The 24,389-nt window shown below is 45.8% G+C and overlaps 2 protein-coding genes across 3 annotated transcripts in view; both read left to right on the forward strand.

The window, feature by feature from the left end:
- Window positions 1–3,078, forward strand: part of sap130a (Sin3A-associated protein a) — a 15,068-nt gene extending 11,990 nt beyond the window's left edge. Inside the window, exons 18-23 of one of the 2 annotated variants that reach the window (XM_019897160.1) lie at window positions 5–236; window positions 421–651; window positions 787–912; window positions 994–1,097; window positions 1,853–1,966; window positions 2,351–2,509. In XM_019897160.1, the coding sequence (XP_019752719.1) occupies window positions 5–236; window positions 421–651; window positions 787–912; window positions 994–1,097; window positions 1,853–1,966; window positions 2,351–2,509 (966 nt within the window). Of the gene's footprint in view, window positions 1–4; window positions 237–420; window positions 652–786; window positions 913–993; window positions 1,098–1,852; window positions 1,967–2,350 lie in introns of both variants that reach the window. The other variant, XM_019897161.1, reaches the window with a different exon arrangement.
- A 236-nt stretch (window positions 3,079–3,314) lies between these two features.
- On the forward strand, window positions 3,315–23,798 carry myo7ba (myosin VIIBa). Its single transcript, XM_019897140.1, has 47 exons — window positions 3,315–4,358; window positions 4,733–4,757; window positions 4,959–5,060; window positions 5,175–5,327; window positions 6,071–6,255; window positions 6,625–6,746; window positions 7,095–7,237; window positions 7,310–7,423; window positions 7,512–7,665; window positions 8,192–8,268; window positions 8,356–8,475; window positions 9,075–9,214; window positions 10,107–10,317; window positions 10,412–10,547; window positions 11,273–11,451; window positions 11,746–11,886; window positions 11,979–12,137; window positions 12,736–12,828; window positions 12,904–12,998; window positions 13,068–13,152; window positions 13,321–13,539; window positions 13,670–13,873; window positions 13,943–14,158; window positions 14,788–14,952; window positions 15,096–15,389; window positions 16,072–16,362; window positions 16,814–16,933; window positions 17,010–17,183; window positions 17,581–17,808; window positions 17,878–18,045; window positions 18,119–18,236; window positions 18,681–18,807; window positions 18,886–19,046; window positions 19,111–19,292; window positions 19,714–19,832; window positions 19,912–20,066; window positions 20,161–20,314; window positions 20,410–20,565; window positions 20,856–20,961; window positions 21,032–21,145; window positions 21,233–21,320; window positions 21,393–21,499; window positions 21,970–22,155; window positions 22,331–22,447; window positions 22,543–22,626; window positions 22,704–22,823; window positions 23,522–23,798. Exons 1-47 carry the CDS (start codon window positions 4,141–4,143, stop codon window positions 23,612–23,614), a joined length of 6,918 nt encoding a protein of 2,305 aa, XP_019752699.1. The 5' UTR covers window positions 3,315–4,140; the 3' UTR covers window positions 23,615–23,798.
- The last annotated feature ends 591 nt before the right edge of the window (window positions 23,799–24,389 follow it).

The raw sequence follows: 24,389 nt of genomic DNA on the forward strand, positions 1-24,389 counted from the left end.
TCAGGCCCTGCCCGCCATTCTGGCCACGCCGGGGCCTGCGCCACCCTCGCAGCCCTCCGCTGTCCTCTCGGCCCTGCCCGCAGCCATCGCGGTGACGCCACCCACCCCCGCCTCCATGGCCAACACGGTGGCGTCGCCCACGCAGCCGGCCCCCAGCAGCACCGCCTCCTGTGTCGCAAGCTGCCCCGACGTCAAGGTCAAGCATGAGGTGGACAGCGTGAACACCTCGCAGCCAGGTGAGGAGGCGACGCTCGCCCGCCTTTTACACGGAGTTGATGCCAGCGCCTCTTAAAATAAGATATAAAACCAAAAAAGAACTTCAGCTTTACAACGGCACCTCAGAGGAGCTTGTTTTAGTCTCATTGTACTCCATCAGACAATTATTATTGTTTCTATTTGTTTGCTTTTTCCCCCTCACAGACTCCGCCAACCCTGCCCTGAATGCCCAGTCTTCCACCCTCAACGTGGCCCCCACGGGAGACCTCATCCCCGGGGCATCCCCGAGGAAGAAGCCTCGCAAGCAGCAGCACGTCATCTCCACCGAGGAGAGCGAGATGATGGAGACAAACAGCACCGATGAGGAGAAGGCGCCCGGGAGGCCCGTCACCGGCAGGGCCGAGCGCAGAGAGTCTCCCCCCAGGGAATATGTCGGTACGGAGATGGCGCTCTGCTCATGCTTCGCTCCCCGCCAACTCGAACAAAGACTTTCTGTGAAGTATTTCAATCCATTTTATTGTTCTTTCCTGTTCAGATGTCGCTTAACATTTTAAAATGTTCCCCTCTCAGATGAGGAAGGGGTGCGCTACGTGCCCGTCAGGCCCCGCCCACCCGTCACCCTCCTACGGCACTACCGTAACCCCTGGAAAGCCGCCTACCACCATTTCCAGAGGTACAGCGATATCCGTGTCAAAGGTTAGTTCTTCCAGACAGAGGCAAAAATCTTGCTGCGCTATGAATGAAATGTAATTCATTCATATTTTGTTTTTGTCTCAGAGGAGAAGAAGGGCACCTTACAGGATATGGCCAACCAGAGAGGCGTAGTGTGCCGAGCGCAAGGCTGGAAGATTCACCTGTGTGCCGCACAGCTCAGACAGCTGGTGAGTGAAAAGTTCACGTTAAAAAGGTTCAAGTGGTGTTTGCCAACTTTTATTGAGCATAGGCACATTTTGGCCATTAATTGACTGGACCAGAGACCCTCCCCCGCTGTATTTAAGATCCAATGCATTTGATGGATACCTTTTATTTAAGAAATATTCACAAGTCATAGTTAATCAGCTCGGATCACATCTCCCATCATTTGTGTTGTATGGTTAAATAGGTTCAAGCGGTGTTTGCCAACTTTTATTGAGCAAAGGCACATTTTGGCCATTGACTGGACCGAGACCCTCCCCCGCTGTATTTAAGATCCAATGCATTTGATGGATACCTTTTATTTAAGAAATATTCACAAGTCATAGTTAATCAGCTCGGATCACATCTCCCATCATTTGTGTTGTATTTACACAGTTAGCATTAGCTAAAATTACCTATCCAAAAATCACTATGGAGTTGGTGGTTTGCAAAAGACCATTCGATACATGGGGTGTGGAACCTTTCGGTTCGATTTGATGCAGCCACATCTTTCAAACCAAAACCGATTTTCCCCATTTAAATTTGTTTTCATTGCACCCCTACTGTGTCGTGCTTTCAGAGTTGGAAATGAGCGAATAATTGTGTGAACGGTCTTCCCAGCCAAGTGAAACCAGCCAATTTGTCTTCCCTTTTTTACTCCGATCATGCATAACGGCAACATGTCCGCGATACTTGACTTTAATGTATTTGACCGGCCTTCCTGGTCGTTTTCTGTTCTCAGTCTAGTTTGGAGCATGATGTGTACAGCCGGCTGTCCTCTCTGCAAGAGGGCCTCATACCCAAGAAGAGAGCGAGCGCAGACGACGACCTGCACCGTATCAATGAACTCATACAGGTCCAACTTAAATATCTATATTTTTTCCCCCAAATTGCACTCTATAATATTATAGGCTTCTTTATATTATATATTTAGCTTTTTTTATGATTATTATTCATTCATTTCAATGAGCATTGTGTGACTTCTGGTGCCTCGACCACCGGGAGCAGTATGTTACAGACATGTGGAGCTGGTCAAAACTCTTTAGTGAGCCACACCAATATTAGTCGCTTTTTTAAGATGATAAAAATATTATCTTAGACCTGTGAGTGACAATAACCACTTGTGTTGCTTTCACTTTGTGTTGAAATATCTGTCGCTTAGGAGGTTTAAACGGCACAAAAAGCAATGTTTGTTAGCCTCTCTACAGGCGAGATGACATCTCCCATCTTTTACCCACAGGGCAACATGCAGCGCTGCAAGCTGGTAATGGACCAGGTGACAGAGGCTCGGGACACCATGATGAAAGTCCTGGAGCACAAAGACAAAGTTCTGAAGCTGCTAAACAAGAACAGTTCCGTCAAGAAATCATCCAAGCTCAAGCGGAAGGAGCGGGCATGAGATTCCCCCTAACTCACGCATCCCTTTACCCCCCGCTCAGAATCTGGTGCTATGATCTGCTTCATACAATCACAAGCACCCACCGTGGGCAAACAAGTGGCTGGCGGGGAACCTTTTAAGGTTCATTTCCGAAGACCTCAAGAGACAGTGTTTGCTAACTTAGCTTCCGCCAGGTCGCCGAGCCGTGGCGCGAAAGAGCCAAGAAGGAGTTGAAAATGGTAACCTGAAGACCAACCTCAAACGTGCTGTTTTTTTGTTTTGTTTTGTTTTGATCAGTGCCTTCTTTGTGTTTGCCGATGATTGGACCGCCGCCATTTTGCGACGATGTGTGCTCGCCTGTCACTCGTTTCCCGCCGATTTTTAGCACTCTCATTCGATGAAATTTCTCCTCGGTTCATTCAAGGGGGAGTTTGCAGATTAAAAACAAATCACTTTTTGTCAAAATTGTTTCACTGTCAGTAGAAACCTGACAGTAATTTAAAATAACAGAATTTGTTGATTTGATGTGGACGTCAGAAACATTGGACAAAACTTCTAATAGTACATTTGTAAATTGATCGATGGAAAAATCATTCTCTGACCCCATCTTCTACCTCTGATTTGATTTTTAAGAAAATGCTTTGCTAGAGGAAAAACAACCACTCAGAGACCAAAGGCGTGTCTTCTGCGGTGTATTTTTTTTTTTTATCTTTATTTTTTGCAAACTCCCCCATCAAATCTGATTATTACTCAACTCATTCAGTACCAGCCAATTCTGGACCAAGTCTGAAAAGACATTTAAAAACGTCTTTGGGAGTGAATGAGTTAAGAACCTCCATAGTCGAGCTCCCCACAAAAGATAAAAGTCATACAAAATGGTTTGCAATTGCCTCACGATGCCACAAGATGGTGTCATTTTTTTACATGAGACATGGCTTTGGCCTGAGCACAAAAAACGGTAAATAGGTAATAGCTTCCCGTTGAACTGAGATGGGAAGTTTCAATTTTTCAGGCCGTCGCCAAGCTCAAATGAAAAATATTGCTCTGGTGGCATCTAGTGGCAATTGAATCCTTTTTGGGTAAGGGTCAATTGTGGATTTTCGTGACAATAATAGCAGCGGTTCACTGTCAAAGGAATATTTGGAAGTGGCAGGATTCATCTGTTTTTTTATTTTTGTTCTTCATTAAGAAGGCAGAGAAGGATTTGCAGTGGAGCGTCCTCATGTTCACAAAGCTGTTACTGTTTAAATGTGCTCTTTTTTTTTTTTTTTTTTGTACACACACACCCCAATCTCAAAATGGAGACATTTTGTGCCGTGCGATGTGTAAAAACAAACAAAATTTCACAGAGAGGTAGCGTGGTAGGGTCACGATCATTCAGACCAGACGTTGTACATTGTTTTTTGTCTGTAAGTATAGTAAAGATGCTTCAACAACACACACTAGTACTCGGATGTTATTCCACACCAGCAGTTCAGTTCCACATGTGTGATTCTCAGTGGGGTATGTAACTCCCTCTAGTGGGTCATAAAATAATCACTGATTTAAATTGCGTAATATTACAGTGGCTTCAAACTTTTGCGATCAAGTAAAATATGCAGTATAGTTCAGGTGTCATCTTTTTAATTGGATTATATTGTTGGTGATGTTTGATGAGGCAAAAATTTTCTTGTGCCAGTGCTGCTTTAAAAAAAAAAAAAAAGGTATTTACTGTCATACATTTGGCTCTGCTGATTCTACCATTTACTATGTTGTCACTGGGTGGTTCTACAGGAGCAAAGTCAAAGAGTCATAAAAAAAAAAAAAAAGAGACTTCCTTCTTCAGTGTCATTGGGGGAACAACATCTCACAGGAAAAACCAAACCCTCAGGTAAGACTTGACTCTAAAATGTATATTCTTAAATTCAAAGTCATCTTATTTTAAAGGATGAGATCTACGGTTTTTCATTTGTTTTGTTTTTTCTAACCAATTGAATTCAATGAAAAAAATTATACACTGGTATGTAAATATGCTGCAGCCCTAACAAAAGACCAAACGAAATACTGTACGTAAATCACAGGTGGGCAACCTTGGCCATGGTGTCCTAAACTCGTCCCAGATGAGTTTTAACAATTCTAAAGGAAAAATAAAACCTCACAGGTAGTGTTATAAAAAATATTCCTTGGATGACTTCATCAAATGGGCCCTGATAGGAAAAACAGATTTGAATGACACTACAAGTGAAAAAAATGTTTTTCTTCCAGATTTCCAGTGATGCATCTGTCAAAGGTAAATGATTTTAAAAAATTATTTAATAATAATAATGCTTCAGCATATAACGTGCATCTGGCAAGTATTTACTGAATGTAATACACATTTTGTTATAAGGCTGCCTGGAATATAACCAAAGGTGGGAAAATTGAAGTACTGTGAAAACTTTCTGGATGTGTTATGTGCATATTCAATCACTGTTGATGTTTCATCAATTAGGGGGATTTTGTGTGGGTGGACACCGGGGCCGGCGTGCCCATCGGGGCCCAGGTGAAGGTGACTGACACGGGGCAGCTTCAACTAATCGATGACGAAGGAAAGGTAATATATACTACTACTATATATATATGTATATGTGTGTACTGTATGGCGTATCAATGAAAAGATAAATCTGTCAAGTTCTTGGTGACGTGTATGAACAAACCCAACTTCCAGGAGCACAAGATCACCAAGGGTATTGAGGGTGGCCTGCGGCCCATGCACCCCACTTCGGTGAACGGTGTGGACGACATGATCCGGCTGGGGGATCTGAACGAGGCCGGCCTCCTCAGGAACCTCTTTGTGCGGCACAAAGACGGACTCATCTACGTAAGTCCATCCCGCCTCGCATTTTATGGGCCGTAATCGCCCTTGCTGGAAGTACTTAATCTGCGCCCTGGACTTTGCCCCCCTCTTTTGGGTGTTTTATCACTCGTCTCCATGGTGACCAATCGGCCTCTGCCGGTGAAAGGAAACTGACGTGAGATTGAGAGTCGTTTTGTCACGTGTAGTTACGAATGCTGTAAATGTCAGAGTCAACATGATCAGTGTTGGGGGGTGGGGGGGCGTGTTGGCCAGAGTTCCAAAGGGGGTCATAACCACAATGGCCACCACTTCTCCTCAGTTCTTAGTTATCCGTTAACCTGTCTGTCATGGTATAAATTCTTATTTGTTCTTCACAGAGGATAAATAATATACGCCTGTAATTTTTTCAGGGTTTTTTTTTTTTTTTTTTTTTTTTTTTTTTTGTCATTTGTATGTCCGCATTTTTCATTGCACCATCCAGGTCTGTCAATGGGCAATTTAAATCTAAATTTCTGGGCAATTTAAAAAAATATATATATATCTCCAGATCTTTTCCTTTCTTCCATACCCATTTAAGAGCCTTGTTCGTAACACCTCAGATCCGCACTTTTTCCCTTCAAACATGTTTGCATTATGTTCGTATGGAAATGGACAGAGTGGTGTACGATGAAAGTAACCAAGGTAGCCTGTTCCCAATACTAACTCTGGGAGTGCAGTGGCCCCGAAAGCAGTAAAAGACATGAAACGACTGACCCTGTGTTTTTCAGACATTCACAGGCTCTATCCTGGTGGCGGTGAACCCCTATCAACTGTTGCCGCTCTACACGGCCGATCACGTGCACCAGTACACGGACCGGCGTCTGGGCGAGTTGCCACCGCACGTCTTCGCCATCGCAGACAGCTGTTTCTTCAAAATGCGCCGCAACCGCAGGAACCAATGCTGCGTCATCAGGTTTGGGGACCTTTAGGGTTCTTCTAATTGGAAAACGTCACAATTTCTTCTTACCTTTACAGTGTTACCTGGACTTCTGAGTATAAGAATGTTAGTCTTTTGGAGGGGCTGGAACAGATTAATGGCATTTGCATTCATTTCAAAGGGCAAAGTTGATTTGAGTTACGAGCATTGTCATGGAAACTGATTAGACTTGTCAGCCAAGGTACCACTGTACTCAGTTTTTCCCTTGCCTTGTAAAATTGCCCCATCTTGAAGCTGTTGGTAAATCTGTATTTTAACCATACGAAGCACTTTGTGAGTCCTCTGTGTGGGAAGTGCAACATGAATAAAATTTTTATTCCTGTTTTGTGTGTTGCGATGCCACAGTGGGGAATCAGGGGCCGGCAAAACGGAGAGCACCAAACTCATGCTGCAGTTCCTCGCGGCCGTGAGCGGCCAGCACTCTTGGATTGAGCAGCAGATCCTGGAGGCCAATCCCATTTTGGAAGGTTAGTTTACAACAGGGGTTTTCTTGGCTGAAATTGAGCCAGAAGTACCAGTTGTCATCATCTCTGAGCTTTTAGAGCCAGAGTTGGTCGGGCATTAGGTGGAGGGAGCCGCTCTGGTCGACGCAAAACACCAAATTGTCCTTAGCTGTGAAAGTGAGTGTGAATGGTTGTTGCTCTTTACATTCCCTGCAATTGGCTGGAACCCAGTCAAGGGTGCGTCCCAAACTCAGCTTGTATCAACTCCAGCTCATCCACAACCTTTCGCAAGGATAAGCGGTATTGAAAATTTTTTAAAATGGATGGCTGGAAAAACCGTAGCTTCTCACTTCCTCTGACAACACCCCGCAGCCTTCGGGAACGCGAAAACCATCCGTAATGACAACTCCAGTCGCTTTGGCAAGTACATCGACATCAACTTCACCAAAGGAGGCGCCATCGAAGGGGCTCGAATCGAGCAGTACCTGCTGGAGAAGTCCAGGGTGTGTCGCCAGGTCAGAACACCGAGAGAAAAAAACAAATCAACTGGGTTGTCCTGAAGATGAAGAACAACGTTTGCTTTCCAGGCACCCGAGGAGAGGAACTACCATGTTTTCTACTACCTGCTGATGGGAATGCCGGCTGAGCAGAAGAAGATACTTTCGCTAGGGAGCGCCGCTCAATACAACTACTTGACGATGGTATTGAACGCACTTTAGACAGACTCCTAGTCCATGGATTAACACACACACACACACACACACACACACAACTGTACTGTATGAACAGGGGAAGTGCACCAGCTGCGAGGGTCGTGACGATGTGAAGGAATACGCTCACTTCCGCTCGGCGTTGAAGATCCTCATGTTCAGCGAGAACGACACCTGGGAAATCTGCAAGCTGCTCGCAGCCATCCTGCACATTGGCAATGTCAACTTCGAAGGTGAGGTGCAAGTTGGCCATAGTTGTACGTTGGTATAGTCTTGGTCCCGACTTGTCAAGGTTTTGGTATATGACTTGGTCTCAGCTATCAAAATCTTGGCCTCGATTTGGTCTCGGGTCTACAAATTCTTGGTCTTATTGAAGTCCTGGTATTTAACTTGGTCTTGGCTTCTCTTGACACATCCTAAACCCTTCAAAGTCTTGGTTTTGACTCAGATCTCCAGATCGTGGTCTTGACTTGGTTTGGGTTCCTCTTGATTTTGGTCTGGGATCCTCAAATATTTGGTTTCGGCATGATCACGGCTCCTGAAAATCTTGGTATTGATATGGTGACAAGTTTTAAGTTAAGTTTTTGTCTTGAGTTGGTCCCAACCCCTGCAAGTCTGGATCACGGTCCAGGCTCTCAAAGTCTTCGCTTTTGAGCTCATCTCAGCTCCTAAAAGTCTTGCTTTTGGCTTGGTTCTCGACTTGGTCGAGGTCTTGACTTGTCTTCGATCCTAAAAATACTCCCACTCCCTCCATTTCAGGAACCATCGTTAACAATCTGGAGGGCTGCGAAGTCCTGGGGTCAATACATTTCGACATGGTGTGCCAACTTTTGGAGGTGAGTTAAAAAATATTTGATAGCAAATGCAAGTTAGTTGTTGTTCAGTCTTGACACCACTTCCTGTGATTGCCTTTTGTCCCTTAGGTGGAGCCGAAAGTTCTGGAGAAGAGTTTGACTCAGAGTTCCTTTATGACCATTCGGGAGAGCGTCAGCAAAGTTCTGACCTCAGCACAGGCCCAGGATGGCAGAGACGCCTTTGTCAAGGTAACAGGAAGTCACTCCTTCGCCTGTATTAAATTTGCAAATGTGAGATTTTGGTTGAAAATGTCATGGCCGCGAATGCGTCTTTGTCCCCAGCTCTCACGATTTTAGTCGCGACTTGATTTTTGCTCCTTGCAATTTTGGTCTCTACTTGGTCTCAAGCCCTTTAAGTCTTGGTCTCAACTTGTTCTTGTCTGCTTCGTCTTTTATTTTGACTTTGTATCAATACCTCATTATCTAGTTCTTGAGTCTGTCCCAACTCTTCAAAGTTTTAGTCTTACCATGGTCTCTACTCTCATCTTCGAGTCTTTTCCTGACTTTTTCGTGACTCCTTAAAATCTTAGTTTTGTCTTGGTCCTCAACACGCCAAGTCTTAGCCATGACTTGATTTTAGATCCTCCCCACCTCAGGATCTTGGTTTTGACTTGGCCCCAACCCCTGAAAGTCTTGATTTGATCTTGACTCCTCAAAATCTTAAGGACTCTCAACATGTCTTAAAGTGTATATTTTGTTCTGTTGATAATCTACTGTGTGTGTGTGAATCTCTTGTGCTTCGGTGGACACACTTTATGACAGAAATGATTTTCTTTATGGTCCGCCAGGCTATTTACGGCCGTCTTTTCATTTGGGTGGTGGACAAAATCAATGCGGCCATTCACAAGCCGCCCGGGGAGTCCGACGAGGTCAGACAGTCCATCGGCCTCCTTGACATCTTCGGCTTCGAGAATTTCAACACAAACAGGTCAGTGTTCTCCTCTTGGAGAGTTCGTGTTTTCTGGCATGATCTATGATCCGTCTCCTTATCTATGTTGTTTTCGTAACTTGTGGTTGGCAAAAAATACTCACACCCTGCACTTGAGTATAAGTAAAAGTACCGTATTTGTGTTTAAAAAAAAAATAAATAAAAAGTCAGAAAAATACAGTGGTACCTTGACTTTAGAGCGCCCCCATTTACTATTTTTGAAGTTTATTTATGTTTTTTCTCTTTTTTGCTTTGTGTTGCATGTGAAAATTTACGTAATGAGCAAACTTCAGATGCAACATCATCAAAGTAAAGTGAAAAAAATGGTGGGAATTTTCAGCCTTTTATTGAACAGTCAAACACACGTATGAAAAGTGAACACGAGTATCGAGCTGCTCTCGTCCACAACTTGTGCCCAGACACTCACATGTAGACTAACCAGTCAACTCCAGCACATGACAACACTCACTCAGCCATGCCCCTTAAAGGCACACATCCAACACCCGAATACAGTGGGGGCTCGGAACGGTGCCCTGCCGTGAATGCCAAAATCAGCGAGTATTGTGACACCTCCCCAAAGACAAAGGACTACTTTTGTCTAAATGAAGCTTCTCATCAAATGGAAACAAAGCTACATTGTTATTGTCAATATCTGTTGCCACAAAAACAATTGTGGTGTTTTTTTGGTGGGTACTTGAACGGATTAATGACATTTCAATTAATTCCAGTGGGGAATATCGATTTGAAATATGGATCAATGGAATTACGAGCTTGTCACAAAAGAAATTCAACTTATATATCAAGGAACCCGCCGTTCGCTGGTAAAGTACAATGAGCAGAAAAATTGACTGACGTACAGTAAGGACGAATTTGGATTTTCCCACCACTGCAGCTTTGAGCAGCTCTGCATCAACTACGCCAACGAGCAGCTGCAGCAGTTTTTCGTCAGGCACGTGTTCAAGCTGGAGCAGGAGGAATATGCCCGAGAAAGCATCGTGTGGGAGCGCATCAACTACAAGGACAACCAGGAAACTTTGGATGTGCTTGCCAACAAGGCCCTCAACATACTGGCCCTCATAGATGAAGAAAGCAACTTCCCCAAGGTCCAAATTCTTGAATCTTTTTTTTTTTTTTAGGTCAAAATGTTCCTGTTCAAAGTTCAAAGTGTTTGTATTTTTTTTGGGTCTGCCTCATCAGGGTACGGATACCACCATGCTCCAAAAAATGAATCAGGTTCACGGGAAGGGCAGCATCTACATTTCCCCCAAGAATAACTACGAGACTCAATTTGGAGTCAGTCATTTCGCAGGCGCCGTGTACTACGACTCCAAAGGTAAAAATCGAACAAACTAGCCCATTGTCAATTTTCAGAAAGGCAACCCTTCAAAGTCTGGCCTCAAGTTATGGTTTCAAGTCGAGGTTAGTGTCAGAAAATCGGGTTTGATGCTGGTAGTAGGATTTAAGAGCAAGTTACAAATGAGGATTAGAGTTTCAGGACAGGGTTATGGTTTCAAATTTGGAATTCAGTCCTGATTTCGGGCTTCAAATAAGGATTTAAAGCCAGTGTTAGGGTTTCAAGTCAGGGTTTCTATTTTGAGTTTTTGGAGAGCGTCATGGTTCAAATCAGGTGTTCAGACATGGATCGGGGGTTTGAATGAAGATGCAGAGCCAAGGGTTTCCGTCGGTTAGGGATTTAGGACAGGATTATAGTTTAAAATCAGGGTTTCAAGGGTAAGAATTTTAAATGAGGATTTCACAGCAGGGTTATGGTTTCAAATTTGTATTTCAGGGCAGTGTTAGACTTTCAAATTAAGGTTTCAAACATTTGGGGTTTTAGATTACAGTTTAGGGATACAGGACAGGCTTCGGGTTTCAAATTTGCAGTTCAGGACAGGGTTAGGATTTCAAGACAGCATTATGGTTTCAGTTGTGCCTTCCACACAAAATCCAAAGCAACATCTTGAATCGTGATATTTTCTTTATCGCTCTAAAACCTCTTCCTGCCAAAGAGAACATTTTGCTCACTAAGTCCCTGTTTTTCAATTAAAACATCCCAAGGTTTTCTGGAGAAGAACCGTGACGCCCTGAGCCTCGACTTCATCCAGCTGGTGGAGACATCCAGTAACAAGTTGCTCAAGATGGTCTTTCACAACGAGATCTCCACTACCACCAACAACAGCACCAAGAGCGCAGCCAACCCCAAAATGGTCATCAACACACCCAAGAACACGCTAAGGGTCAGTTCAAATTAACCGTAAAGCTACCATAACGCTGTCTTGAAACCATAACGCTATCCTGACCCCTGTCCTGAAACCCTCATATCAAACCAATAATCCTGTCCCGAAACCTTGAATACTATTTCAAAGCAATTTGAGATGCCAACTTCTAAAGCCCTATTCCAGGCCTGAAACCGTAACCTAAACCCCTAATCCAGGACTGAAACCCTGATTTGAAACCATAACCCTGTCCTTATACCCAAAACCTGACTTGGTGTTAGTAAGACTAAATTTCCTATGTTTTGTGTGTAACAGCAAGCAAACGACGGCAAGAAGCGAGTTCCCACGCTGACCGGTCAGTTCCGTCAATCCCTCGACTCTCTGATGAAAACCCTGACAGCGTGTCAGCCGTATTTCATCCGGTGCATCAAACCCAACGACTACAAGAAGCCCATGGTCAGCGCCGCCCACCCCAACTCACGCTAACAGAGGACACGCATGCATTTCATTTGGATGTTTTGTGTGTGCGCGGGTGTGTGTGTATTCAGCTGTTTGACAGAGAGCTGTGCCTACGTCAGTTGCGCTACTCGGGCATGATGGAGACCATCAGGATCCGCAAAGCCGGTTATCCGGTACGCTATACATTTAACGAGTTCCTGGACCGCTACAGGGTTCTTCTCAAGACCTACATCTGTGACCCACAAAAGGTGCGTGAACCTGTTGGATATTCAACCTCTTGGACTTGAATTATTTGTCTTGAATTGGTCTCAACCCTTCAAAGTTTTGGTCAAGACTTGATTTTGGTTCCTGAGTAATGAGTCATTCTCAAGCTAGTGGTCTTTGCTCCTCAAAATGATTGTTCTTTGCTTGTTCATGGCCTCTCAAAGTCTTGATCTGGGCTCATTCATCAAATTCTCGGTCTTGATTTGCTCTCAACCCGCAAATTTGTGATCTTGACTAGACGTATTGGTCTTGACTCTCGACTTTTCAACACCGTTAGGCTTCTCAAAGTCTTGGTGTTGTTTTGGTCTCTATTTCTTAATATCTGAATCATAATTATTCAACTGTTCAAGTCTTGCTCTTAACTTGGTCTAGACAACATTTTGGTATTGACTCATCGTTGGCTCATTTGTGACTCGCCCTCAACCCCTCCATTTCTTGGTCTTCCCTTCTCAAAGTCTTGTTCTTGACATGGTCTAGATTCCTCAAGATCTTTGTTTGGCACCTCGTTCTCAACCGCTCAAATTCTTGTTCTGGATGTAGTTTTGGCCCGTCAGATGATTCTTTTTCTGACTCTGCGGACAGGAAAGCAAAGAGAAATGCTGCGAAAGCATCTGCGAATCTGTGCTGGCAGGAGAGGGTGACTGGAAGACTGGAAAGACAAAGATCTTCCTCAAGGTGAGCTGACTTTGAATGGTGAAGGAATTATATGATTAAAAAAAATGCAACAAATCCAGAACAAATGACCCTTAGGATTTCCACGACACCATGCTGGAAGTGGAACGGATGAAAGAACTGAACGCCAAAGCGCTTTTGATCCAGAAGGTTCTACGAGGCTACAAATACCGGTAGAAGAGAATAGATATCACGTGCATGTCTTCTGATCATTGTTATTGATGAGTCGTGGCTCTTTTCAGAAAACAGTTCCTCAAGAAAAAAGGAGCTGCTCTCGTCATCCAGAAGCACTGGCGAGGACACAAAGGGAGACAAGTGTACCGTGTGGTAAGTCCAGACAGCAACTTTATATTCTTCTTAGACATTCACAAAAAGTTCAGGGCTTCTGGTCGAGATTTTTTGATGTTCTTCACTGAGCTGAAGGGCAAAATTTGTGAGTAGTGCACTGCACTTAGGATTAAAATGATCCCTCCTTGTTCTTGTGAAATCTTTTAGGTCCAGAAGGGCTTTGCCAGACTTCAGGCACAGGTTCGCTCCCGTCAGCTGCACCTCCAGTACAAGAGAAAGCGGCAGGCGGCCATCTTGCTGCAGGCACAGGTGCGAGGCTATGTGGCCCGCAGGGACTGGAAGCGCAAGAGGGACGCCGTGGTCTTCCTGCAGGCGCACACCAGAGGCTTTCTGGCCAGGAGGACTGTCAAGAACATGAGGAGAAACGTAAGACCACCGTGAACATCTGACACTTTTAAAAAGTATTTCTAGGTCAGTAGAGTTAGCCTATGCCAGATGTAAGGATTCAGTGTTTACAGTTTCAAATAAGAGTTATGTATCTATCTATATATTTAAGTATCTGTCAGCTAAAGAGAAAGAGGCGGAGCGTCTGGCCATGCTGAAGCGTCAGAAACATCTTGAGGACGTGCTCAGGCAGAAGAAGGAGATGGAGGCCCAAGCCCAGTCCGAGTCCATCATGGATCAGCAGGTGGACGACATCTTTGGATTCCTGCCCGTCATGGTGGGGGGGCAAGAGGGACAGGCGCCCGAAGGGTTTGAGGTGAGGACACATAAGGCTCCCCTTCTGTCCTGCTTTTATGTCAACACATCGTTTCTGTGCGCTTTCAAGACCTTGGAGAGCAAACGAGTTCTGCTAGAGGAGATCGACATTGACACCATCTCCATGGAGGATGAAGACCTGTCTGTAGAGGACCAGGATGACCTGGACGATTACCCCTTCTCCAAATTGGCCTCAATGTACTTCCAGGGCGGTGCGTCACATACGCACATCCGCCAGAGGCTGAGACGACCGCTGCTTTACCATGAGGACGAGGGAGACGTCCTGGTACTTCCTCATCAACTCATCCACTAACACCTCATTCCAGACCAGCCATGAAGTCGAGAGTTTTTTGTTTGGCAGCGACACAGCTGCCAGCTAGCGTGAAAAAAAATTGAATTCTGTAAAATAATCCTCAATTTTAGTCAATGTACCTGTAATCTGATTACATCTTTTTTCTGCAGGTGTAACAGAATAGTTACTTTTTTTGTATTCTGAATACATAATGCCAGTACATGTATTCAATTCCTCCCCAAGCCTGCAAGTGACAGACACAACACGAGGTTGCAGTCAGCAGCTCGCGGCCAGAACAGGAAGCTAACATAGGAGTTGATGACAGGCTAGATTGCAGCTCAACAGTTGAATAGCTAACTTGTGGCTAAGAAAAATGAGAACCTAATCGAGGCGTCAACATCTTCACTCTAATGTAATGTGAACTATTCAACATCATACTTATAAAATATTTTACATCTGGATCACAATAACAAGCTTATGACAGCTAGCCAGTCGCCAAGCTAGCAACTAGCTTGTTAGCGACTTCGCAGGTGTCTGGAATGTAGCCCCAATCTTTTTGCAACGTTAGCTCATTTTCTCATGATGTCATTATTTACTTGTTCCTCTTCTTGTGTGGTTATTAGGCCTCGCTGAGCGTTTGGTGGATCATCCTGAGGTTCATGGGGGATCTTCCTGAGCCAAAAAAGCAGTTCCAGTTGCAGGGAAGCTCCTCACAGGGGCGCTTTCTCAATCAGGACGTAATTGACAGAAAGGACAGACGTCTCAGCCACATGGTTGGGCTGGATCAGGTACAAGGCCCTTAGTCTCGTCGTACAGATTACTGGGATCAATTCCACACAAATCAGGGTTTGAAATCAGGGTTCACAGGGTGAGTGTTTAAAACTTTACAAAAAGTCTAAAATCAAAAGAGTTCTCCATATTTTCATTTTAGCGTGTGCTCCGGAACAAAAAGGGCCCGCAGCCTTCTCCTGTTCAGGAGGAGTCCACTCCCAACAGAAAGGCGTCCATGTTCACCGATCTCATGTCGAGAAACAAGAGGGCCGCTCCGGGCGAGGTGGCCCCAAACACCAAGGTCTACACCGTCCCTGAAGGGAGCCCTCGAACCCGAAAGGGCTCCACCTTCACAGACCTACTGTCCCGGAGTCGGAAAACCTCCGGCGTTCAGGAAAATGGAATTCCCAGATCTTCTTCCAGCTTCCGGAAACCCTCCATCATTATGGAAGAGGTGAGACCGAGACTTTTAAACTGTCCTAAGAATTTTTTGGTGGGAGTTTCCTGTCAATAAAACTATTTCCCCTTGAAAATACACATACTTCCAGGTGGTCATAGCTCTGGTGCCAACACGTGTAAACAAACCCTTTCGTGTCAATTGACCGAGGGAAAGCGATTGAGAAAATGTTAAATTGCTCAAATTATTGTAACCTTCTCTTCTGCTGTATTTTGTATCTGTAAAGTGTCAGTTGAGATGAAGATGTGATGTGAGGTGAATTACTTGGAAGGGAGATGAAACGCCGGGCGTAATTTACATTTCCGACGGGTAATATTAAAGGTACAGGCATGCTCTTTGGATACTATTTCTGAAGAGCAGATACGAGCTAACAAGGTTAACCAAATATTTTTGACACAGATCTGTGTCAAAAATATCTTCCAAAAAACTGAGGATGGATATTTGGTTCCCAGTCTTGCTCTTTAGTGGCCAGTCTCCCACTAGGCAGTCTTACGATCCCTTTCATAATTTCGATATAAGAAAATGACCAAAAAAAATCGTTTGCGATATCTATTGTGGTACAACCACAAACGTTTTTGTCACAATTTAAGAGCAAGTCGTGACTCTTTTTGCCACCCAGACCTACCTAGCTTCACCTTTCACAAATATTATATAAAAGTCTATACTGTATTGCTTTTAGTCTGAGGATCCGACGGAGGTGTCCAAGGCTCCCACCCTCCAGACGGTGAAGGAGGATGGTGACGATGTCTTGATCGGGGAGGGTCCCACCCTGGACAGGCCCCTTACGTCTCTGGAAAAGCTGCACATCATCGTGGGCTATGGCATCGTCCGACGTGACCTCAGGGATGAGATCTATTGCCAGATCTGCAAGCAGCTGCAGGACAACAATAACCGCAACAGTTATTTCCGAGGATGGATCCTGCTCTCACTCTGTCTGGGCGTCTTCCCGCCGAGTGAACGGATTATAAAGGTGAGGAGAGGCCATTTTGACACTATCGTAAAAGGCTACACTTTGTTCTGGTGTATTATAAAAATGCAAACTTCAAGTACACAAAGCAATCTTACCTTTGTTGGTATATAAACAAGCACATGATTAAATTGGTGGCTAGCTAGCCAGCTAGCAAGTAAGAGAAACAAATGTCACCACTCTACATCGGTCATGTTAAAACATAAGAAATACAGAAAACACTGTTAAACACACAGCGGCTGGATCGTTAGTGGCTAGTAAGCATGAGAAATATCCGAGCAGATAACACACCTTGACATTAATTTAATGTAAAACATCAAACATGACATGACGTGTTGTACACGCTAACTTTTATTCACAAGTGACAAACGTGACATATAACCAGTCGGTGGTTAGTTTGTGATTAACAAGCATGAGATGTCTACATTGTCCCCCTGCGGTCCTTTTGGAACAGTACATCCAGAGTTTCATCCGCTTCGCTCCCAGCGGCTACGCATCCTACTGCGCCGAGCGGCTGCGTCGCACCCTTACGAACGGCGCGCGAGGGGAGCCCCCCGCCTGGCTCGAGCTACAGGTACTGCGACTGATTTAGCATCAAATTTCATAGAGCAGCCTGATTATATATATATTTTTTTTTTTGGACATGACAGGCCACCAAGACGAAGAAGCCCATGGTGGTGTCAGTCACGCTCATGGACGGGCGCTCCATCAACCTTCCCGTGGATTCGGCTTCCACTTCCAAAGAGCTCTGCCAGCTCCTCGCTAACAAAGTCAAACTCAAAGACATGTTTGGCTTTTCCCTCTACGTTGCTCTGTATGAAAAGGTAAATGGTCAGTCAGTGGTCTGAGTAAGTCCCAACATCCCTTGAACCAAAATCTGCGGCTCTCACTCCATGATACTTGCTTAATGACCTCTGCACTCCACATCATAGCCTAACGGTGGGTTGCCAGGTGCGGTCGAGATAAGAGAGCTACGACTTCCAAAAACAAAACAAGTGGCGCAGTAGTCCTCTACATAACGTCAAATGTAAACAGGAAAGACTTGTCAAGATCTTTCATAGGTTTTGGTAGTTTTTAATGCAAGCAAGTCCCAAGTACCCACTCAAATTAGCAACTTAAGTCTGACTTAACTCATGGAACTGATGTGACTTAACTCCCCCACCTTACCTGGGATCAAAGTGCAGGTAAGATAGCCATAACTTGTGGACTCCGGTTGCTTAGGTGTGGGCCCTGGGCAGCGGCCGCGAGCATGTGATGGACGCCATCTCCCAGTGCGAGCAGGAGGTGAAGCGGCGCGGCGGGCAGGAGCAGCACGCGCCCTGGCGCCTGTTCTTTCGCAAGGAGATCTTCACGCCGTGGCACGACTGCGCCGAGGACATGATCAGCACCGAGCTCATCTACCAGCAGGTCGTCCACGGCCTGAAGTTTGGAGAGTACCAAATGGAGAAGGTGAGCTCAGACCCGGATGGTACGGATGCTCCATCAGTAAACTGTGCTCCTTTTTTGAAATCGACGCAGGAAGAGGATCTCGTCCACCTCGCCGCCAAGCATCTCTATATCCAGCACGGCTCGGATAACGGCAGCGAGGCGGTGAGGGAGGCTGTGCAGGCCTGCATCAGTAACCCCCTGCTGGAGGCCAAATCTGAAGGCAAATGGGTGCAAATGATTTCCACGGCCCACGCGCAGGTCACTTGCATTCCTCCATTGTCACCCGTGAGCGCCCCCTGGTGTCTGATTTTTGGGATTCTTTTGTGCAAAGGGTTCATACTTGAGTTCTCTGCAAGAAGCGGATTCGGTGAAGGCGGAGGTGGTGGATTACGCCCGCGAGAAGTGGCCCATCTTCTTCTCTCGGTTCTTTGAGGTGGTCAAGTTGTCAGGTAGGACTTAAGTCCATCGGTAATCTATGAGCAGGGAACGGGGAAAAAGAGTGTCAAGGAATGTCACTGAGCCTCCCTGGGAATAATGTTGAGGAGAATCCGGCCAGGAGTTGAACCTCCTCCCTACAGAAGGTGGAATAAGGCCTTTATCCCGGTCATGGAGGTCTAGGACCAGACCCTCAGAAGCGTGGTTCCCAACTTGGATTTTGTGGCATGTCCCTGCCAATTACGGTCCCTTAAAAGCTTCAGAACTTTTTTCCCCCCCTTTACGATATGCCTGCTCATAAGGACGCTGGAGGTTACTGTCGTACCAGTCCACTCGTGATCTGCAAAAGTGGAATCGGGGCAACTACATTCTTCATAGTTGTCCAAAAAGCTTTTTCAGTCCTAAATCTTTCGCGTGGAGTTGACCCCAAATTTAGAAGTCCTTTGTCATGTTTCCAGGTCCTCCATTGCCAAAGAGCAAGTTCATCGTGGCCATCAACTGGACTGGCATCACTTTCCTGGATGAGCGAGAAAAGAGGCTTCTGGAACTCTCCTTCCCAGAAGTCACCGGCGTTAACTCCACGAGGTTCGAGTCTAGAAAGCAAGAAAGGATTCCGAGGATGCTCCATACCTGAAACCTCAAAGCCGTCTTTTCTTCTCCCAGAGGTGCTAAAGGCCCGGTGGTGTCTTTGCTGACTCTGAAGGGAGACTTCACGCTGAGCGGATCCACGGCGACGGACATGGCCGAGCTGGTCACCATGTTCCTCAGCGGACTGACCGAGCGCTCGCAGTATGCCGTCACCCTGAAGGAAATGGAAAAGCAAGGTTTGTCACCGCATCGCTGGCTGTGTTCATCGATAACCACTCAATTTGTTTGCATTCCTGACAGATGACCCGACGTTCCTCAGCTTCAAGAAGGGCGAGCTCATCATCATACTTAAAGACAATGAGTTCTCGCAGCAGCGCGGCTGGATAAACGGGCAAAATTACAGCACAGGAAAAACAGGGGCCGTTCCCACGGAGGCCATCTTAATCCTGCCAACGCTCAACAAACCCACAAACGAAGTGATGGTAAAGAGACCGGGGTGCTGTCGTGCATCTTCGATAAGCTTTTTTTTCTCCCCTTGATTCAGGGGTATCAAACTCATTTTTGTCGCGGGCCACATTTTAGTGACCGTTTTCCTTGCAGGGCCGTTATGACTGAAACCATATAAAGAAGTCAAGAATAAATGTTTATTCATTCATTGTTTAAGTTACTGAAATAAGGGGTTCGGGAACAAGAAAATGCTGACAGCATCACTCTTATTTGTTACAAATGAGGATTTGAAATTTTGGTAGCGATTTTAGCAAGCGTCATGAAAGTTGCCATCTTTGCCTATTTGCTTTCGCGGGCCACATAAAATGATGGGGCGGGCCAGATATGGCCCCCGGGCCTTAAGTTTGAGACCGGTGCCTTAATTGTTTTAATTTTGGTTTCCCATCTTCACGTCAGAGCCTGCTCAACCTATCCCCCAACCAGCGGAAGACCGTCCTGGCCAACCAGAAAGAGACCGGTACCGTGGAGCGACTCGCTCCATTTACCTTGAGGGAGTTTTCCCTCGAGTACTTCAGGTATTTTCACCTTGTTCGTAACAACCTCCATCTGCCTTGAGGAGATTCTCGGAACCATCTCGTGTCCGTGATTCTACAGGCAGCCCGCAAAGGATGTCAACCGGCAGGTGATGTCGCGCAATGCCGCTCCCGAGAGGCTGTGGTTGAACTCGCGTGAGCCCCTCCGACAGCCCCTCCTCAAGAAGCTTGTCGGCAACTCGGATTTGAGCCACAAAGCCTGCCTGGCCTTCACCGATATCCTCTTGACGATTCCATTTCGCATCTCAAGTTTGAATATTGCCTCACCGGAATCCAACCGTTCCTATTTTCTCCCTGACTCCCCGTGCACCCATCCTCAAGTACATGGGCGATTACCCGACCAAGCAGGTCCAGAGCCCCCTTGAACTCACCGATCAGATCTTTGGGCCCGCCACGGAAAAGGAGACCCTCAGAGATGAGATCTACTGCCAAATTATGAAGCAGATGAGCAGCAATAACAACCGGTAAGACGCGGTCACGTTCTTGTGATTATCAGGACCGCGCGTTGCTACTTTTTAAACCCCTCGTGTATCATAAACTACTCCGAATCCATTCGCAGGTTCAGCGTGGAGCAGGGTTGGCAGCTGCTGTGGTTGTGCTGCGGCCTCTTCCCTCCCAGCCAATCGCTCCTGAAGCACGCGCAGCGATTCCTGGAGTCGCGGCGCACAGAGCCGCTGGCCTCCGACTGCCTGCAACGACTGCAGAGCTCTTTGAGGTCAGGAGAAGACCCCCGCCGGGTGTTTCAAGACAAACACGGGCGCAAACATAAATCCAGGGCGGAACATAAACATGAACATGCGCACAACATTGCGGAAGACAAACATGGACCCTTTGGGGGAACAGGAACGTGGATGCCGTGGGCATGCTCAGAACTGCGGAACATCCATCCATCCATTTTCCGATCCACTTTATACATCATCAAGTCAATGAGATTTACCGGCGGCGCTTCAGAGCTTCTCCTCTCTTGTTTTCGTTTCGTTTTGTATCATGTCGAACATGGTGCAGAATGGACGCCAGGAAGCTTCCGCCGCACCAGGTAGAAGTGGACGCCATCCAGCAGAACAGCACGCAAATCTTCCACAAAGTCCACTTTCCCAACGACACGGGGGAGGTATGACAAACTCACGCGGCACGCCGAACGCTGGAGGAAAACCTCCCCGCGTGTGTTCGTTGTGTTTTAGATCTTTGAGGTGGCCACCAGTACCAAGATCAGGGATCTCATTCAGAACATTTCCAACAAGCTGCAACTGACTACGGCCGACGGCTTCAGCATTTTCATTAAAACACACGATAAGGTCCTTTGGCACCTTTCTTTTCACAAATTACCGAATATTTTTATTTTTTATTTTTGGGTGCCTTTAATGACTTCTTTTTCATTGTAGGTCCTCAGTCTGAATGACGGCGACTATTTCTTTGACAGTCTGAGGCAAATCACAGACTGGTCCAAACAGAACAAACGCATTAAAGACGGTAATTCTTGGCCATCCTGATCGCATTGTATGCGGAAATTTTTTGAGCGTCCAGTATCCGTGTCCTCCGCAGGTGGTCAAGTCAGCATGCCCTACTTGGTTTTCTTCATGAGGAAGCTGTGGTTAAATGTGATCCCTGGCAGGGACCTGGAGGCGGACCTCGTCTTTCACTTCCCTCAGGTGTGCACCCGAAAACCAATAAAGTCACTTTACTCTCTGAACCAGAACGCACATTTGGTGTTGGTGAAATTCGGCGGACGTGGATATCATGATCCGTCCATCCGGCCATTTTTTAATCCGCTTATCCTCACGAGGGTCGCGGGCGTGCCGGGGCCTATCGCAGCTGTTTTCGGGGAGTTCGCAGGGGACATCCTGAAGTGGTTGCCAGCCAATCGCAGGGCACCGCCGGAGCCTATCGCAGCTGTTTTCGGGGAGTAGGCGGGGGACACCCTGAAGACGAATGACCATTTTGGTTCAAAGTGGCCATTCAAGGCTCAAACGACCATTTTGGTTCAAAGTGGCCATTCAAGGCTCAAATTTGTCTGTTTGCGAGGGTCCTTCAAAAAAACACCCCTTTCTTGAGATTTTCTCCAACGGCCATCAAATTCCAAGAACCAAACTGAACATCTGGGCTGTTTTGTGTTTCACAGGAAGTCCCGAAGTACTTGAGGGGGTACCACGTGTGCGGCAAGGGCGACATGGTTCACATCGCATCCCTGCTCTTCCGCATTAAAGTTGGGAATGACAAGAGTCAGTTTGTGACCATCCCCAAGATGCTGAAAGAACTCGTACCCGGGGACCAGCTTAAGACTTTTTCCGAGAACGAGTGGAAGAAGGTACGACTGCGGGACGGAACCGCCAACTCCGTTTGAACGCTTTTGCTAACCAAAACAGCAGCACGTAGAGTCTCACCGACAAAGTGTAGCATGTAAATGAGCTCCCTGCGTGTCCTTATACGTTTCACGGAACTCTGCCACTTATGGCTTTTGTTTTTTGTTTTTTTTACATCAGGGCATCGTGGCGTCTTTCAACAAGCAAGCGGGAATGACCGTGGAGGAAGCAAAAGTGGCGTTCCTGAAAACGGTTTGTCGCTGGCCAACCTTTGGCTGCGCCTTCTTTGAAGTGAAGGTGATTCCCTCCCCTTTTACCGCTCCTCCGTTCGTGTCTTCTCGCTCCACATCGTGACAACCATGAAAACGTGTTCTCATTATCTACCTTTTCAGCAAACATCCGAGCCAAATTTTCCGGATATTGTGCGGATCGCTATCAGCAAGCAAGGACTCACCATCATACATCCCAAAACCAAAGTCAGGCAGACGCTTGCATGTGTGCGATGAGGAGCGTCATCCATCCGTGTTGTTAAGACATCTTTTCTCTCATGTAGGAAGTGTTGGCCAACCACCCTTTTAACCGCATCGCCAACTGGTGCAGCGGGAGCACGTATTTCCATATGACCATCGGCAGTTTGGTGCAGGGCAGCAAATTCCTCTGTGAAACGTCGCTGGTGAGCCCCTTTTTTTTTTTTTTTTTTTTTGGTATACCAGCCAACCTTCCGCCTTCCAAATAACGACTTTTTCCTAGTCTGCCATTTTGGTTTGAAGAGGCAAACTTCCCTTTGAGAGGTTTTCCAGTTACTACCAAATTTAATCCTGGCGGCAAAGTTTCATGACTCGTCACACAACGCAAAACTTATCACAGCACCTTTTTGAAAATTCAGCACCCAAAGCCCTGAGGTCCTTCAAACCGAAAAACATTTTTACCTGAAGCTCACTATAATTCAGGTCACTCACATAACGCTACCATTGAGATCACAGGTGTCAAAATCAAGGCCCGGGGGCTGGATCTCGGCCCGCCACATCATTTTATGTGGCCCGCGAAAGCAGCTCAAACATGTCAACTTCCATGATCCTTTCTAAAATGTCTCCCAAAATGTATCTCCAAATTTTGTCCAATTGAACTGAAACTGAAATGAAAAAATTGCCCAAGAATTTGTTTTTCATGGCGACAAAATGCGATGACTTCACCTGATAACGAGAAATGCAAATGACTCCACAATTTATAACATTCAACTCCTGACGCCAGTTTCACTGAGCAACATGAAACTTGGGACATCAAAACTGAAAAAGTTGGCAAGTAACGATCATGGGGTGTACGTGTCCATTTCATCTGCTTGAACCACTGTGTTGTCTCTGTCAAAATCAGGGCTACAAGATGGACGACCTCATCACCTCTTACGTCAACATGTACGCGCAAGAGAGGAGGCCGGTGCAGAGCAGGAACCAGCGCTTCAAATGATGCCTGCACCCCCAGCGTGACTACAAAGCACCTGCTATAAAGAACTCCATTGGACTCCATAGGAATTGCCGGAATATGCATTTTAAAATATTTATTCAAGTTCCTTTGCTCACCATATTTGCATTCATGACATTGCTTGATCTGATTGGATGCTTCACAAATAAAAGCTCACGTTATCCACGCAGATGAAATGTTTTCCGCCAAATTTCTCATCGACCTGCCTCACGAGCAGCAAAAAAAAAAAAAAAAAAAAAAAAAAAGCAAGCTCAAGTTACGGACAACATGTTTTACTGTGTACGCCATATGACTTTCCAATGACGTTAGCTCGCCGTCGACCAAAACTGATTACAATCTGACAACCGCTCACACTCACATAATCGCCGAATGAGATCTGAAGCCACAAACGGTCAAATAAAATTGGGCCAAAAAAAAAAAAAAAAACAGAAAATACAGTACAGAAACCATCCCATACTACAGAAAAACAAAAACGTACAACCCAGCAAGAAATATGCTAAAAGATATCAACAATCGAATCAAATTTAAACCAAAATCCACCAAATCAGCTTAAAAATGAAGAAAAAAAAATCACCAAAAAAAGTTGCGAAAAGTTTTTTCACCTGTCGACCCCAATGTATGATTGTTCACTTTAAATTAACAGAGCAGCAAGAAAGACCACCCCCCGCCCCCAAAGAAAAGTCTTATCAATACATGCAATTTTCACAAGGCGGTGATTTTTCTTTTTTTTTTTTTTTTTTTTTTTTTCAGGCGGGAAAAG

Source organism: Hippocampus comes, unplaced genomic scaffold (genome assembly GCF_001891065.2).
Source record: "Hippocampus comes isolate QL1 unplaced genomic scaffold, H_comes_QL1_v1.1 scaffold22, whole genome shotgun sequence".
Classification (NCBI taxonomy): domain Eukaryota; kingdom Metazoa; phylum Chordata; class Actinopteri; order Syngnathiformes; family Syngnathidae; genus Hippocampus; species Hippocampus comes.

Excerpts from the sequence above, each read along its gene's own strand:
- myo7ba (XM_019897140.1), top strand. The coding sequence starts at position 4,141 with ATGAGGCAAAAATTTTCTTGTGCCAGTGCTGCTTTAAAAAAAAAAAAA. Across the intron at positions 18,046-18,118 it reads TTTCCACGGCCCACGCGCAG|GGTTCATACTTGAGTTCTCT; the intron begins GTCACTTGCATT and ends TTTTGTGCAAAG. Across the intron at positions 21,500-21,969 it reads TCGTCTTTCACTTCCCTCAG|GAAGTCCCGAAGTACTTGAG; the intron begins GTGTGCACCCGA and ends TGTGTTTCACAG.